The sequence below is a fragment of the Etheostoma spectabile genome, chromosome 15, assembly GCF_008692095.1.
Source record: "Etheostoma spectabile isolate EspeVRDwgs_2016 chromosome 15, UIUC_Espe_1.0, whole genome shotgun sequence".
Taxonomy (NCBI): Eukaryota; Metazoa; Chordata; class Actinopteri; order Perciformes; family Percidae; genus Etheostoma; species Etheostoma spectabile.
This window is the reverse complement of record NC_045747.1, coordinates 8,393,582-8,410,048: the sequence shown is the minus strand read 5'-3', so window position 1 is coordinate 8,410,048 and position 16,467 is coordinate 8,393,582. Positions and strand designations below refer to the sequence as shown.

Here is a 16,467-nt window from a genome sequence, read left to right as displayed (position 1 = left end):
AGTACGTACTATGCTATGACTTTTACTTTAAAACTAACACTATGACATTTTTGATATACCAGTCTATGACTTTTTTGACATACTATACCATTACTTTTTTCAATATACTAAACCTTGACGTTTTTGTGCCTTTTTTCGACATAATATACCATGACTTTTTTCAATAGACTATAATATGATGTTTTTGTGACTTTTTTTTAACAAATCATACTATGACTTTTTTGACACACTATTCTATGACTTTTTTGTGCCTTTTGTCAACATACTATACTATGACTGTTTTTGATATACTATTCTGATTTTTTTTTGACAAACTATACTATGACATTTTTGTGACTTTTTTCGACATACTAAACTATTATTTTTTTCAGTATATTAAACCTTGACGTTTTTGTGCTTTTTTTTTACCTACAATACTATTACTTGTTTCGGCATACTATACTATGAATTTTTGTGACTTTTTTCAACATACTATGACGTTTTTGTACCTTTTTTTGAAGTACTATGTTGTAACTTTTTTCTAAATACTATACTATGTCTTTTTTATGACATACTCACCATGGCTTTTTGGGACTATTGTATGATATATGATGATGGAGACTTCAAAAGATGACAAGTCCAAAGATTGCAGATCATTTGCAGCTTTATTCAACCAGGGAAAAAACTTTCATGAGAGCCGCCTCTGTACACACCCAAATGTCTACACAAGAGTGATGTAATGAGTAATGAACATCAAAATACCTGTGTTTTTAAATTCTTCTTGTCCTGCACATGTCAGTTGTACGTAAAAGGATTAGGACCACTTGTGAAAAATGAATGTGAGTTCTGACTTTATTCTCAGAATTCTGAGATTAATGTCAGAATTCTGACTTTATTCTCAAAATTCTGATTTATTTTAATTCTGGAATTAAAGTCAGAATTCTGACTTTAATCTGCATGTCGGGTGAGGGGTGAGGCCAATTATGAGAATTTCTTATTTATTGCAGTTGAGTTGGAGAAGGTTTTCTTGTATCCTTGATTTAATGTCAGTGAGGCAGGTTGTAAGGGTGGAGTGGGTGGAGGCTGTGATAGTCTTAGCTTTTTGGCATTCACAAGCATTTTCTGCAGGAAATGCATTTTCTTGTTTAATATTATATTTATTCCACAAGTATGTAATACATACAAATAATACACAAATATACTGCATAATTTTATTTAATTCTGATAACTCTAACTGTTTTAGCTAAATGTATTGCTCACATTTATTTGTAACTTAGATTAATTTTAAGCTCCCATACTAATTTTGCCAATTGGTCAAACCGGAAGTTTTATGGAATGTCGATGCATCTTATTTGCAAAATTTGATATGTAACACCACTGAAGCAATTCTTTAAAAAAGCAAAGCCCCCAGTATAGTGCTGGAACATTTTTGGTGAGCAGTAGATGGCAGCAACAATACCAGCTAGATTCTCCTCACCAGAGGAGGAAGAAGGAGGAGAAAGAAGAAGAAGGTGTGTTTATAAAAAGGGTGTGTTGCTGCTGTTGAAGTCACTGAGGAAATTACAGGACACATTTTCACCAGGTTTATTACATTGTTCAGGTTTGTACTTGTTAACTTAACTTAGTTATGTTTTTCTTCAGAAAAGTTACGTAAAAAGTAATTAATGGTGTAACAATAGTTGTTTGCTAGTTAACTTCAGGCTTGTATTCTGTTGCAATCACTGTTTCTCACTTGAATCCTTGTGTCTAAACTTTAATTTAAAAAAAAAATACACCAACCATGGCTGCTTGTCTGGATGACTCAGTTTTCCTCATGTCTTCAGTCTGGTGAGATGGAGAAGCAGCAAAGCAGCAGCAGCAGCAGCAGTAGTGGTGTGACTGACTTTCAGCAGCAGTGGGGAAGTTGGACCACCCTTCTGAAGCGTTTTTATGATGACCCCAAGGTAACACAAAAACACCATCTGTCAGTATCTCTTTATGGAGTTTGAGTTATTTGAAGTTATGCTCACAGTTAAACAACTGAATATACTGTGCACAGGTTTACTTTTTACAACAGCATATCAAAGTGGACTGCGTTGACCTCCTCCCACTTTTCCCTCTTTAACAGGTAGCCCAGCTGATGAGCACAAGACTCGGGCAGTACCTGAGCAGCCACCCTTTCTTTGCTCTCACAGTGTTGCTGTTCGGCGCCTTGGCTGCACTGCCTGTCGGACTTTTCCTCTCTTTTGCCCTTGTGACCTCTGTTATGTCGGCAGTAGGTTTTGTTTTATTTGAAGGTATGTGTAATCATGTAAAAATCATTTTTCTAAAATATACTCATCTTGCATTGCTTTAACCCATTTGAGCCCAAAGACTAAGACAAAAATACCACAACATTTGTTCTGATTGGTCTAAGTCTTAAAATCTGGTACAGACATACTTTGGCCAAGTATTTAACAGTACTAGTGGTCAATCAACAGTTTAAGTCTAATTTAGGCTAATAAGTTTTTATGAAAAGCTTTCAATATGAAATCTATTTTTTACATTACATGTGTGCACATCTTTGATATTCAACTTGGTGTGAGTTTATAGATGCCAAATACTTGATTGGGCTCCTTGTAGATTCTGAGATTCAGCCATTTTCTTATCATACTATTTATTTAGTCTTTGGGCCTGTGCCTGTTTTTTCCTAAAATATAATGAAATATTTAGAAACCAACCAATTCTTTCTCTGTGTGTCTGTCAGTGTTTCTGTTGTCTGTAGGAGGGCTGTCTCTGCTGTGTCTGCTACCCGGAATCGCCCTTTTCGCTGTCATGGTTTCAGGCACATTTATTGTGCTTTATATCACCGTCTCCAACATCCTCAACCGCTATTTCCCGCATCTGACAAAGGTAACGTACTGAGAAATCAATGTGTACTTTGGATTGTGAGTGTATTTTGAACAAAAGATGACCACCTATATGATTTTATTATATCACTGTTTAAACCCCACTTGGTGTTTTTCAAGGTGAACTTAGCCGTGTGTGTGTGTGTGTGTGTGTGTGTGTGTGTGTGTGTGTGTGTGTGTGTGGTGTGTGTGTGTGTGTGTGTGGTGTGTGTGTGTGTGTGTGTGTGTGTGTGTGTGTGTGTGTGTGTGTGTGTGTGTGTGTGTGTGTGTGTGTGTGTGTGTGTGTGTGTGTGTGTGTGTGTGTGTGTGTGTGTGTGTGTGTGTGTGTGTGTGTGTGTGTGTGTGTGTGTGTGTGTGTGTGTGTGTGTGTGTGTGTGTGTGTGTGTGTGTGTGTGTGTGTGTGTGTGTGTGTGTGTGTGTGTGTGTGTGTGTGGGTGGTGTTTGTGTGTGGTCTGTGTCTGTGTCTATAATCATTGATAATATGATGACTAACATGTCATTAATTAGAGTCAAGAGTACATTATATTTAAAGCTGCATCTGACACATGGAGTGCAGTTGGTCAAAAACAGTGGAGTTTTGTCATCATCTCTTATAAAATGGGAATACAGTGTACACACATATTACCATCTCTGACATTATTTTCACATCTTATTTTTATTTTCTTCTCTGTTGTCCTACTAGCAAGGTAAAGTCCAGGAGGAGAGTGAACGTGAAACTTCTTAACTGAAGGAAATGCAGTAGGTTGATTCTTCAAATGACCCTTCGAATGCACTGTATGTAACGGATGTTCGATGCACAAAGACTCCCTAATTGTTACTGTATGTCTAAGGCCTAAATACTACATGTTTTTTTTTTAAATGCCTGTCATCATCTCTATATCTTGACATTTTAGATAGATGAATTGTTGTGTTGTGGGACACTTGCGCTCCATTGGGTGACCTAAAAGTCAATAAATTTAGCTCTCCAATCATATGGTGAAAGAATATGGTGAAAGGCAAATTATACTCAATAATTCAGGGTGGCTGCATCTCTGTTTTGTGGTTGTAAAAGTGTTTGTAAAGGTACACCCTTGCCTTTTTAAAGTCAGATAATGTTCAAGTTCAGATAGATATTCATACCAATTAAATAAAAATTGTTCTACTTAATTCAATGCATATTATTGATTATTCAATTCAATTCAATTTTATTTATAGTATCAATTCATAACAAAGAGTATCTCAAGACACTTTACAGTAGACCACATCCAATTTACAGGACCAACAGTTCTAGTAGTTTCCTCCAGCAAGCAACAGCGCGACAGTGGCGAGGAAAAACTTCCTTTTAGGCAGAAACCTCGGTCAGACCCAGGCTCTTGGTAGGCGGTGTCTGACCCGGTTGGGGTAGAATGAAGAGTGCAATACAAAAATAAAAATATTAGTAGTTTGTAGCAGTTCTTGTAGTATTTCATGGCATAGCAGGACGCTGTGCGGCATTAAAGGCACAGCAGGACTAGCAGGACGTAGCAGGACGTAGCAGGGCACCGCAGTGTAGCAGTTGAACATGGCATCACGAACGTGTAGCGGGACCATGGCGATAGCTGCTACCTTGATTTCGGAGCCTCTCTGATCCGAGGACATGCTGGGGAAAAAAGAACATAAGAACTCCGGGGAATGACTCCCCAGAGCTAGTTTAGTAACAGCATTTCTGGGACATGGATGCACATAAATGAAAAGATGGAAAGATAGAGGAGAGAGGACGTCAGTGTATCAAAATGTCCCCAGCTGTCTAAAACTATTACAGCAAAACCAAGAAGACGAGGTAAAGAGAGGACCTGGTCGGGCTAACTCTCCCCCAACCGGATCGGGCTGTATGCCAAGTCTCCCTTTAGTTCTATATATTCTTGATTATATGATAGATAAATCTGAAAACTATGTGACTAACTACACTCCCTAACAATATTCGATTCTATGCCCAACTAGTGTATCAAAATAAGTCCCAAGCTGTCTAAAACTATTATTACACACAAACCAAGAGAGACAGTTAGAGAGCCCAGCCCGGTCGGGCCAAACTCCCCCCAACCGATCGGGCTGTATGCCAAGTCCCCTTTAGTTATTATATGATAGATAATCTGAAAACTATGTGACTAACTACACTCCCTAACAATATTCGATTCTATGCCCTAACTATAAGCTTTATCAAAAAGGAAAGTCTTAAGCCTACTCTTAAATGTGGAGACGGTGTATTCAGTGTAATGAATTCCAGATCACAATGGTAAAGAAGAGAAATAAGACACAGAAAGGCAGGCAAAAAATTACACATGTCCCACATTTGGCTAATTTGAGAAGAATAAAATGTCTACAACAGCCAAAACATGAAACACCTAACCTTTGTTGTGGAAGTTTCTGTACAGCAAGAGAGGAAAGGTTTTGAGAGTGAGACTTCGTTGAAACAAAATAAAGACAGCTGTGCCACTGAGTGAAGGTTGATATTCGGTGAATTATTAAATTATTTTCCTCTCCAGAGCATAGCAAAATGGTGAAGATAATTTCACAAAGTCTGAGCGCAGTAAAACAGAAACATCATCGTCTTATATCCTGCTTTCCTTAGAGAGAAGGAGACCTTGTTTGGAAAACATGTCTAATTTGATCAAAACAATTAATCTTACAATACAGCCACAATTGAGCCTTTTGACGTCTGTCCCTCATGCCTCAAAATTTTCTACCAGTCATTTATCTTTAGCTGCTAAAGACGACCTGTGCCTTGGTCACATTCAAAAGAAAATGTCCCTGACTCTGCTCTCTTGTTGATAAACATAGTTCTGGACATCTTGTTTTCTCTACTACAGGGCACCAGCTTTCAGTTGATAATTTAGGAACAGACAGCTGTTGAGTCTGCTTCAGGAAGGACACACATAGAATGAGTTGAATGAAGTCATACAACCTGAAAAAGCATAGTAATTGAATAATATGAATAATAATATCTGACTATTATAGGAAATATTAAATCATGCTTAGAACTAACTTTCCCTCACACCTTTCAATTGCATTAATAGCCATATACGGCAAACTTATTTTAGTCTTATATTCTATATGCACTGTACACATATCTTTAAACGGTGGGTGATCGCAAGTATTAGACAAAGAGAAAAATGTTGACTCATGGCTGAACAGTATAGTTAATCCAAATTATTATTATTATTATTATTATTATTATTCTATCATTATTCTTTTCAGTCTGAAAATGCCTGTGTACGTTATATTGTGTATGTCTGCCAATATCTGCTGCATATGTCTATTAGGCAAAAAAAATCACTACAAAATAACTGTTACATGTGTTTGCTGTTGTAGAAGAAATTGAATTACCTGACAGTTTTAGCGTCATTTTATGCTGATATCCTCTTAGTGTCTACTGTGTTAAATGAGTCTGTCTCCCTTTTTTGTCTCACTTTAAAACAAAGAATTTTACTTTGGTCACGGTGAGTTAGAACTTTTGTTTAAAGCCCAACCCGGCTCCAGGGGAGTTTACACCTCATTTAACAAAGGACCAATTTTAAATAGTAGTTTGAGACTGTATTGGGTCCATGCAAATCTACTCAGTTTTGTAAGTGAATGTCTTCTCGGCTTTTGTTGTGCTGTTGCTTCCTGTAACTTTGTATAGAGCCCTGACTAGAAACTCATTCTGGTCAGAGAGAATCCTACAGCTTCTTGTGAGCTTCTTTCTCCACTGTGCCGTGAATAAAACTCATCTCAACCAACCACGGAATTGGACCTGAGAGAACTTTTTTTCTCTACATTGTTAACTTCAAAAGAGCACAATGTTGTACGTTTGTAATGCAGCTTTGAATAAATCCTTATCAGGATAAACAGTGCTGGTCTTCTGTCCTAACGGAGATGGAGAAGTTTCTTGGCTTTTAAAACAATGTCTTCTTGGTGATAGATAATCTGGTAAAAATGCAGTCTAATGTATGGCACACACCAATTTATTTTTTTAATTTTACTAATGGTATACTGTACAATTTTCTTCATGAGATATCTCCATGTCTTACAACAGATTTGAGTTGGGAAATAATGGTTATTTTAGAATCAAACGTATTAACAGTAAACTTTTAAAATTCTAAGCGCTTCACAAAGCAGCAAAATGAAAGACAGGTCATCAATTATCACAGCTTTAAAGAAAACAGATAAAACTTTGCAGTTTAAAAACCTGTATAGTGTGGATGAGAAAAGTTAATTTTTTTTCAAAGGAAATAAGAGTTCAAAGGAGGTTAAAGTACAAATAAAATCAGGAAAGGCTCTCTGATAAGTGTTTATGAAGGGACTTAAAGGAGACCACTGACTCAGCTGACCTAATTTCCTCAGGCAGATCGTTCTAGCGCTTTGGAACCCGAACTTCAAAATGCTTTTGGTTGGAATGAAACAGTTTAATAAGCACATTATGAGCGGGGTATTGCTAGTCATATTTCAGAATGTCTCACCCGCACAGAAGCATACCCCCGCTGCTGTTTCTCGTGCACTGGCACTACAGAGGGAAACTAAACGCTGTTCATCTAAACAATGGCCATGCAAAGATGAAACAACCCTTTATCTTAAAAGTTTCCCTTTACATAACAATTTCAATGCAGGATATAAACGCAGGGCTTTTACTTTAAACAGCTACTTTATAGATTTGTATTAATAGTTTAACTTAAGTAAAGGATCTGAATACTTTTACTCTACCACTACTCTCCATAGTATTCATAATGGTCAAAAACATAATACTTAAAAAACTCTTTGCTTCATTTCTGTGCTTGCATTATATAAATAATCAAACAGCAACACAAGAGTGATTCTCATAAAATCTTTAATGGAGGCGTTATCATGCACAAAAAGACAAAAAGTTGAAATAATCCTTTAGGAATGACTACTTTGAAAAAAGAATTCAAAATAAGAGGCCTGTAAATTTAATAAAAAGCACCCATTGAACATCTCAATAATCGATCGGCATCGTGTCAAATCTCTTCACACTCCAGATCTATAGTTAAGAAGTGAAATGTCAAAGTGCTATAGGATCTCATGCCCAAATCTCCCTATTCAGTCATCCCGTCATTGCTTAACTCTTGCTTTATTTATGGATTTCTACCTTGAGATAACCGACAAGTCACTGTTGAAGGTGTTCACGAGTTATCGGGGTGCAATGCTGGCAGCAGTAAAGTTTGTGCACCATCTACGTCCCAAATGTGATTTAGCATTGTAAAAAGATTGTGTGAAATCTATTGTAAAGCTCTAGAATTGATGTATTTTTTTCTTCTTCAATACAGTAAGCTGAAGGAAAAAAAATTCAATAAACACATGAAAAGGTTTAATTATAATGAGAAAGCCACCATTTAAAAATGCTGACATCTATGTCCAAAAGATTGCCGTCATTCAATTTATTTCGTGGGTTACTTCTTTAACCTAAAGTGAAACAAAAAATCTTCTCATGAGTTCTGCTTACAAAATTGTCAGATTTATAGAAGAAAGTTAAAATGTTTTACAAAATGCTTGTGTGCGTTGGCATGAAACTGTTGCTGTTGGCATCTTTAAATATTTCCATGAGAAGGAACATGTATTACAGTATATGCAGACAAAAAGAAAATCCGAAAGTAAAAAGAAAAACTGTGCCAAAGTGGACATAATCCTCATCAGGCACTCAGATGCATTACCTCTTTAGTCTCACTCAAGGACGTACATTGCGTATTCATTACCAAGTCAAACACGGTACTTCTCGGAGTCGACCCTATTTGTGACATTATAAAAAAAATAAAAAACAAGCGTATACACCTCACATGTAGAAAAAAAATGCCTTTTTTTCTCATTCGAACAGCAATGAAAAGACGTTTAAGGCAAGATGCTGAACAGAAATCCAAAGGTTGACCTAGTATGAATTTTGTTCAGCTCTGGTGTTTGTTGGCATTTACCAGTTGTCCATCAGCAATCATCAAGAAGACTAGCGTGTGTCATCCCCCCCCCCACCCCCCCACCCCGATAATTGGCTCTCTGCCTCAGGCATCTTTTGCTGTGGGTCACCAGATAACATCATGTGATCTCCCCACCACCCTGAGTCTGCTGGGAGTCTCCATCTCCTTCTGTAGGTTTTACGCCGGCAGGCTCAGCTTCTTGCCTTTCAACACTGAGGGGTGAGTAAGAAAGACATACAGTCAGAAATCATAAATAGGCCAATATATGTTCATTCTGCCATAAATTATTGACACCTCTTTGCTTTGATCGTTTAAGTGTCAGAGTTTCTATTTTTTAAAGGAGCTTTTAAAGTGGAACTCTGTAATTTGTGCTCAGAAGCAAGATCCGATGGTGTGAACCAAAAGCCCTTTTCAATTAAACACAGGAACTAAACCGTGAAGATTAGGCATTTAGACCGATAAGAGTTTTAGTTATAAACAGCTTGCTTGAGACACAATTTTCACACACAAAAATAACACAGACGGGTTATTCTTCGTAATTTACCATCATGTTTGAATGGCTACAAAATGGACACGCAGTGGTGAAAAAGGAGACCGAAAACTCCAGAGTGTCTCCAAAATAGACGATCTGCTGAGTGTTTTACCATATTTATTTCTGCTATACAACATAAAAAAGGGATTGGCAACATAACTTTTTTTGGGTCTTTTTGGGGCCTTGAGGAAATACTACCCAAAGACTTTTTGGGCAAAAGACGAAGTAAACTCTACTTTGTGTGGTGTAGAGGCAAATCAATTTTCTGCGGTTTTAAAAAGGTTTTAGGAAAAGTTCCTGCGGGGGGTACTGGCTACAAGTTGTGATGTTATGTGCTGTGCCGTGGCTTTGGAACACGTGGATCAATCCAGGAAGTTTTCAGTGAAGCACATATTGGTTTAGAACAATGACCAGAGGCCCAAAAGAAGAAATTATCGTTTCTGAATAAAACAAATAGTCTCCCCTCTACAAAAAAGATACATTTCCTCAACTACACGTTGGCCTCAAGAAAACGAATGTACTGAAGTTAACGTATAGAGAAAAAAAAAAGAAAAAAAAAGTAACTGACAAACTTTGATGTCCAAGATGTTCTACATTGTTAGTTTCTAGACAAACAGTAAATAGTTGCAGTTTTGGAAGCATTATAATGTGATTGAAGATTATTAATGTGAAGGAAATATCCACAGTCATGGCTTTGTGAGAAAAAAGAATTCTGAAGTACAACCGATGCTAATATGCGGTTTTAGTAATCTGGGTTAGCCAAATTAAGTGTGTACTTCTAAATTGACTTGTCTTTTTAGCACAAAACAAACTTTGTGTGTTTCCTGGGACAGTGTTTCATTGCTAAGCAACTGTGGACAGTAATACAAAGAGGGATTTTTGTACTAAAAAGATCACTTGATTCAAGAAATAAAGATTGCTTAAGCCTCATATTAGCTTCAACTGAACTTTAGAATGAGGTTTTACAGGGAATAGGGACTATGTATCTCCTACATTGAGGGTACTTTTGGAAGGGATCACTTTAGGGTCAGTGTGGACTGGAAGAATGATAACCAATAATTCTCACAGTACACATATAAGTACATGACATATTGTCAGATAATTACTCTCTTATTTCATTTGTTTTGATATGTCTAATGCCATTCTGGATGATACCAGCAGGTAACCCACCTTTGGTGACATAAAGGTAGAAGAAGTCACAGTAGAGGATAGTCTGGACCAATCCGGCCAAGATGGCGATCATGTCTAAGAAGCCTTCAAAGTAATAACGCCAGATCCAGTTGAGAAGATAGAGGGCCCGATAGAGGCCCAGGCAGAACAGGTAGTGGGTGGTGATGGTCTCTGCCTCGCCAGTCTTGCTGATCATGAAGAGCTGAGGCAGGATTGCCACCGACTCCAGGTAGATGGAGAACGTCCACAGGATCTGGAGACAGATACATTTAAATGTGCAGGATAACAAATATTCTTTTGGAAAAAGGAGTATCAGAACCAGAAATAGATTTATTGCCAGGTAAATAGCACTTACTAGGAATTTGCTTTGGTTGATGGTGTATACATAAAACCAATCTTATAAAATAAACAATAAATAACACATACATACATATAACTATTTAACATTAAGGAAAAAAGGCTGTATGGTTAGTGCAGGATGTAGAAAATGTAGATGCTTATTCATTCTACAGTAAATGTGATGTGATGTTTATAGCAGGATGTTCTTAGTGCTCAGCTCCTTTTCCGATGAATCATGTCCCGCTTTGACAACAATACAGAAGGTCGAACCCACCTCCATGAGAGAGAAGTTGTGGTTGATGAGAACAGCAAGACCCCCGACGGGAACAACCAGGAACTCCACTCTGAAACTGTCATGGTTGCCATCATAGGTTGCCCTGAATTTCATGTAGATCAGGTAAACTGTGGCGTATGCACAGCCGATGTAGATCAACTGGTAAACAATGCAGAATGGCTTGACATTAAAAAAAAATGTACAGGGGAGAAATAAGGGACTTTTATGAAAGGCTGCTGGTGAGAGCTTGGACGTGACTGGTGTCTTACCTTCATGCTTGTGTTATAGAGGGAGATAAAGGAGGTGAGCAGATCCAAGTAGCGGGTGGTGAACACTACAGCAAACAGGATTTGGCTCTTTCCAGAGATACCTTTAACAGACGTATCAAGCACATTTAACATTTATGTTGACCCATCAGCAACTTCAGAACAGCTTGACAAGTAGTTTGGATACAGTATGAAGCAAATGCTTTTCCTTGTTGAACGGTGGTGACATCTACTGGACATGATGAATCATGATGAATATTTATCTGGATAATCAGCAATATCAGTCTTTTTGAACTTGTTTTATTTATGGTTTCTGCCGGTTTCACCAAGTTAAATCTAAGATTTTTTAAGACCATTATGAATAAAATTCAAGACCTACAGCATACCAGGAAATTAGAAACAAAAACAGCACATGTCAAAGTCAGGAAACATCATCTGAAACAATTCTCTGATTTCCTCATTCGCATTATAGGACTGGTGCTTAGTCACCCTGTAGAGGACCCAGAGTAAGGTTGGGTATAAGACTTTTTAAGGCATCACATTTTGATTTTGAAATTAAAGACTTTAAGACACAGCGAAAACCCAGTTAACTGGCATAATGAAATTGCATGTTTAGTGTCCGGTATTATACAGTCAATCTTAATTACTTTAACTAATGCTATCTTAGTGAAAATGCACAAACTGACTACATATCAGGTTGGCAAGCAAAAGAGCAACTCTAGTGCATGGACTTATGTTCTTGAACTTACAGTAGGTACATCAAACATAACGCACCATGAGAAGACGTGAAGTGTGTACAGGTTTCTCTCTGGGTCTGTATTACCCGACTAGGCCTGAACAATTATATTTTTATAAAATTGCAATCATTTCAATTCCTGATTTAATTTTTAAATAACTTAGGTTTTTTTTTTAAACTTTGATTCTCATTTAATTTTACGAGCCGACTGCATCACAAACGCTACTTTCTTCCATGAGTTTTGAACATAGACTGTATGAAATAGGTTTTAAAATGCTCCAAGCGCTGCAATGTTCTCCCTTCTCTTCATTGGAGCCGCTATGGTTACAGGTTTGTGGTGATGAGCAATGCGCTGTAGGTGCCAAAAATAGGTGCCAATTTGTTTTGTTTTGTCATGTTCAAAAATATCGTGGCAGAGAATCGTGATATCAATTCTAAGCCAAAAAAAAATAAAATAGCGATTCATATTTTTCCCCGAATCATGCAGGCCTACCTCTGACCTAATCAGTCACAACAGAGTTTCTTACAACATTATGGTTCCAAGGACAATAACAGGCAGAGAACATCCCTCACATATCTTTCCCTGACCTTTACCAAGCCTAAACATTACGATTTTAACTTGAAAATAAGCTTAAGATGCTTCAAAAGCATAGTTTGGATGTATGAAGTGAGGTTGTATGAGGTACTTATTCTTATTCAGTGTATGATCTACATTAGAAGATGGTTTCCACGTTCCCCAGTTTGGAGAAGAAAACCAATCAGTTTTAATGTACAGTATATAAAAAATATGTTTTTGATATAGCCCATCACCGCAAATTGCTTGTAATGTAATGAGTTTCTATCCACCATCCCCCCCAAAAAATACATTTGGCAAGGTCCACAGCAGTACATTGCTTAGCGTCTGTGCCAGTACTCCTGCCTTCTTCTCCAAACCAGGGGGCCGCAATCTACTGTAGGTATACACCAACTATACAAAAAATATCTCATACAACCCCAGAAATACAACCACCAGAGATATCTCAACTACCCTTTTAAGATGCATTCAGATCCACACTGGGCAGCAGAGTGAGGTTCTTGGTTCGAATCTGGCAGATTTTCTGTATGGAGTTGTATATTCTTTGGGTCTGTGTGGGTTTCCTGCAGGTGCTACTGTTTCCTCCCACAGAAATGCAGGTTAGGAGTGAGTGAACTGCTGCTTGTCTGTATATGTCAGCCCATTGATAGCCAAGCGAGGTGCGGAGGCTAGAGCCCCCCCGGAAAGTATAAGCGGGTCCTGGTCCTTCAGGCAACTGATGTAGTGTTTTCTCAATCCTTGCTTATACCCTTTTTCACATCTGTCTCTGTCTCTATTCTTCTTCCCTCTATGTGAATCGTATCCTGGAGTGTTGCCCCTGCAGCGTATGATAGTCTGTCCTCTTTCCAGGTCTAAATGGTACAGAAGAGGTTTTGGAGTCCTACCAGTGCTTGGCAGCACTCTGACGTTAATCAATATTTTCTCTGATCACATTCCTAATGTATCTGTTCCCCACATTACCTAATATTGTCATTCTCAAGTGTGTGATTGTACCTTTTTTTATTGCAAGTGTGTCTGTCCTGTAAGACTAAGGTTTTTGTAAAAAATAAATAAATGAAACAATTATCCCATTTTATCCCATTAAAGGAAAATTAACGAGTTGTGATTTTAGGGTAAAAGTGTACAGATTATGAATGAATGGATTTTCTAACATAACTCTCTGTAATAAACATTTTAAATTCACTGTGTAACTTAGATGTAGATACAACTATGTGACTTCTAACCATGTTAGGGTAAATAATAGAGAAACACTATTATGGAGCTAGATTTTTGTTTTTTTAGAGAAAAAACGTTTTCATACCAATAGCAAAAAAATCTCTCAAGTTATTTTTTTTAAAACTCTCAAATATATGTTTTGCTATCAGTGTGAAAAAAATTCTCCCAAAACGTTTTTCTTCTCACTCTCAAAACAGTGTGTTGCTCTCGATTCAATTTTTTGGTCTCAAGATTTTTCTCTTGATGTGAAAATAGTGTTAAGGCCACGTTCCTGTTGGCCAGTTGGGTGAGCAACGTCTTGTCTCGGGAATCCATCTGAATCATTACACAATTTGGGTTTTGAGAGCGAGAAGAAAAACAATTTGAGAGAAACATTTGAGAAAAAAAATTTTTACACGGATTGCAAAAAATATATTTGAGAGTTTAAAAAACTATTTTGAGAGAGATTTTACATTTTGAGAGAAACGTTTTTATAGATTTCTTTTTCACAATGATAGCAAAAATATATATAAATTTGAAAGTTTAAAAAAGTATTTGAGATTTTTTTTTGGTATTGGTATTAATTTGTTTTTCTCTCAAACATTTTTTTCTCTCATAAAATGCTTTTTTGCTATCAGTGGAATAAACTTTCCTCTTTAACATTTTTATTTCTCTCAGATCATTTATTTTCTCGCATGTAATAAAGAAACAAACCTAACTCCATACACTATCAGCACTTAATTGTAACCTCAATTAACTTTTGCCAATCCTAGCACTTCTCCTCATAACCAAAGTAGTATCCATTCACCACTGTTTCTTCTTGACTGCACACCAGAAATGACTCATCTCTGTGGTTCATGGTGCGGTTTACCATCAATACGTAACACGTGTTGTAAGAGATAGGGGAATTAAGCATGGTAAAGGTAAAACTAAAATAAAACACTTTCGCAGGTTTGCTACTACGGTAGCGGATTCTAGAACGCCACGTCAGAAGCCAGACCAAAAGAATCGAGCACCAAACTTCAAATTAACAGAGCAGGAGTGAATGGATGAGTTTTGTGTCGCTGGAGAAAGCAAAACCAACCGGTGAAGCTGAAGGAAAAAATACACTGCAAAAAATTTGAATAATTTTGTATTTATTTGCTTATTCATTTCCTAAGCAGCAGTGACCCAAGTGACTACTTCAATCCGTAACGTAGTTCAGCTAACATGTTACAACTAAGTTTAACTCACATTAGCAATCCCAACAAAGTTACGTTAGTTGATGCTATGTTACACTGGGACGTTATTGTCTTTAACTTTAAGTAGGTAACGTTAACTACATAGTTTCAGTAACGTTGGCTATTGCAGTAACGTTAGACTGCTACTAGCTAGAAGTGATGGAGGTGCAGACAGCCGTTCCCAGTTGTTATCGGCTAACGGTATTAGCCTAAACTCAAATGAATGGGTGGGAAGCGTTAGCATGTAGCTATCGTAAGCCAGCTTGGAACTTGCTGGTAAGAAGAGAAAAAACTAAGCTAAAAGACAATTTTAGCAATTGAAAATGGGCAAAGTTATGATAATCTCTGACGTACTAAAAACAATACTGTAACATATGTTATGAAAAAAATGATAGCTGTGGCTCACCTGCACATGACCTGCTTTTCCATATTTTGAGTAGCAGGATGATGATAGCAGCCAGATGAGAAAGGTCCCCTGTCAGTCTGAAGACGTTCATTGTTGCACAATGAATTAACAAGCACTACCCGGAAAGCTAACGGAGATGTAAATCGTTTTACGCCTACTGCTGTCTTGTGGAAAACACTCTCCTCTTCTATTTAGCAGCAAACCAGGTTGCAAGCTTCACAGGAGTGGAAATATGGCGAGAGTGCAGGTCGACGTGGAAGGGGGCGTGAGAAAGCACATAGAGAACATTGGATTGGACCAGAATCTGACCGACAGTACAAGAAGATCCAACGAGCTAGACGAAAAGGAGTTAAAACTTAAATGAGGAGGGACATTGGGTGGGACCTATGGGTGGGACCAGTGCTTGTGCCGATGTAGTGTAATGGGATAGATGATAGAATTATACATTACTCGGGTTGTTATTAGCGTGCATTAACATTAGTCAGAGGTCGTTGAGTTGGGGCTAATCTAGCAATTGTAGTTGGCTGGTTAAATTTGAACCAATTCTCCATATTTTATAACGTAATCATCATTGTTTTTGTATAAAAAATATTGATATGTAGCCTAAAGTAGCTAAGAATGAAAACTGTCAAGTAATGATGGAGTTAAAAATTGCTCACATTATTCTCCTCTGAAATGTAGCAGATTAGGCACCAGTGAGCCCTGTTTTCATCCAGGGGGTCTGTGTGGACATGGTGGAGGACTACAAATACCTGGGAGTGCACTTCAACAATAAACTGGACTGGGCCAAGAACACTCAAGCCCTCTACAGGAAGGGCCTAAGCCGTCTCTATTTTCTGGAGGAGGCTGAGGTCCTTCAACATCTGCAGGACGATGCTGAGGATGTTTTATGAGTCTACTGAGGCCAGTGCTATCCTGTTTGCAGTTGCATGCTGGGGCAGCAGGCTGAGAGTAACCAACAGACTCAACAAACTGATCCGCAAGGCCAGTGACGT

The 16,467-nt window shown here is 37.7% G+C and overlaps 2 protein-coding genes and 1 long non-coding RNA gene across 4 annotated transcripts; 1 reads left to right on the top strand and 2 right to left on the bottom strand.

Moving 5' to 3' along the window:
- Positions 1-1,522: 1,522 nt before the first annotated feature.
- On the top strand, positions 1,523-4,214 carry LOC116702976 (promethin). 2 transcript variants are annotated; one of them, XM_032537543.1, is made up of 5 exons: positions 1,523-1,579; positions 1,803-1,922; positions 2,087-2,255; positions 2,705-2,850; positions 3,529-4,214. In XM_032537543.1, exons 2-5 carry the CDS (start codon positions 1,812-1,814, stop codon positions 3,568-3,570), a joined length of 468 nt encoding a protein of 155 aa, XP_032393434.1. In that variant the 5' UTR covers positions 1,523-1,579; positions 1,803-1,811; the 3' UTR covers positions 3,571-4,214. The 2 variants fall into 2 exon arrangements, with proteins under 2 accessions (XP_032393434.1, XP_032393435.1); XM_032537544.1 differs by having other exon boundaries at positions 1,563-1,574; positions 1,798-1,922.
- A 505-nt stretch (positions 4,215-4,719) lies between these two features.
- Positions 4,720-6,245, bottom strand: LOC116702977 (uncharacterized). Its single transcript, XR_004335298.1, has 2 exons — positions 5,860-6,245; positions 4,720-5,211 (listed from the first exon to the last, which is right to left on the bottom strand). It is a non-coding gene; the product is annotated as an uncharacterized LOC116702977 (long non-coding RNA).
- Positions 6,246-7,647: 1,402 nt separating this feature from the next.
- Positions 7,648-15,739, bottom strand: LOC116703272 (ER lumen protein-retaining receptor 2). Its single transcript, XM_032537913.1, has 5 exons — positions 15,473-15,739; positions 11,346-11,446; positions 11,077-11,235; positions 10,464-10,716; positions 7,648-8,973 (listed from the first exon to the last, which is right to left on the bottom strand). Exons 1-5 carry the CDS (start codon positions 15,561-15,563, stop codon positions 8,939-8,941), a joined length of 639 nt encoding a protein of 212 aa, XP_032393804.1. The 5' UTR covers positions 15,564-15,739; the 3' UTR covers positions 7,648-8,938.
- Between the last annotated feature and the right edge of the window lie 728 nt (positions 15,740-16,467).

Excerpts from the sequence above, each read along its gene's own strand:
- LOC116702976 (XM_032537543.1), top strand. The coding sequence starts at position 1,812 with ATGGAGAAGCAGCAAAGCAGCAGCAGCAGCAGCAGTAGTGGTGTGACT. Across the intron at positions 1,923-2,086 it reads GTTTTTATGATGACCCCAAG|GTAGCCCAGCTGATGAGCAC; the intron begins GTAACACAAAAA and ends CCTCTTTAACAG. Across the intron at positions 2,256-2,704 it reads AGGTTTTGTTTTATTTGAAG|TGTTTCTGTTGTCTGTAGGA; the intron begins GTATGTGTAATC and ends TGTGTCTGTCAG.
- LOC116703272 (XM_032537913.1), bottom strand. The coding sequence starts at position 15,563 with ATGAACGTCTTCAGACTGACAGGGGACCTTTCTCATCTGGCTGCTATC. Across the intron at positions 11,447-15,472 it reads GAAAAGCAGGTCATGTGCAG|GTATCTCTGGAAAGAGCCAA; the intron begins GTGAGCCACAGC and ends CGTCTGTTAAAG. Across the intron at positions 10,717-11,076 it reads ACAACTTCTCTCTCATGGAG|ATCCTGTGGACGTTCTCCAT; the intron begins GTGGGTTCGACC and ends ATCTGTCTCCAG.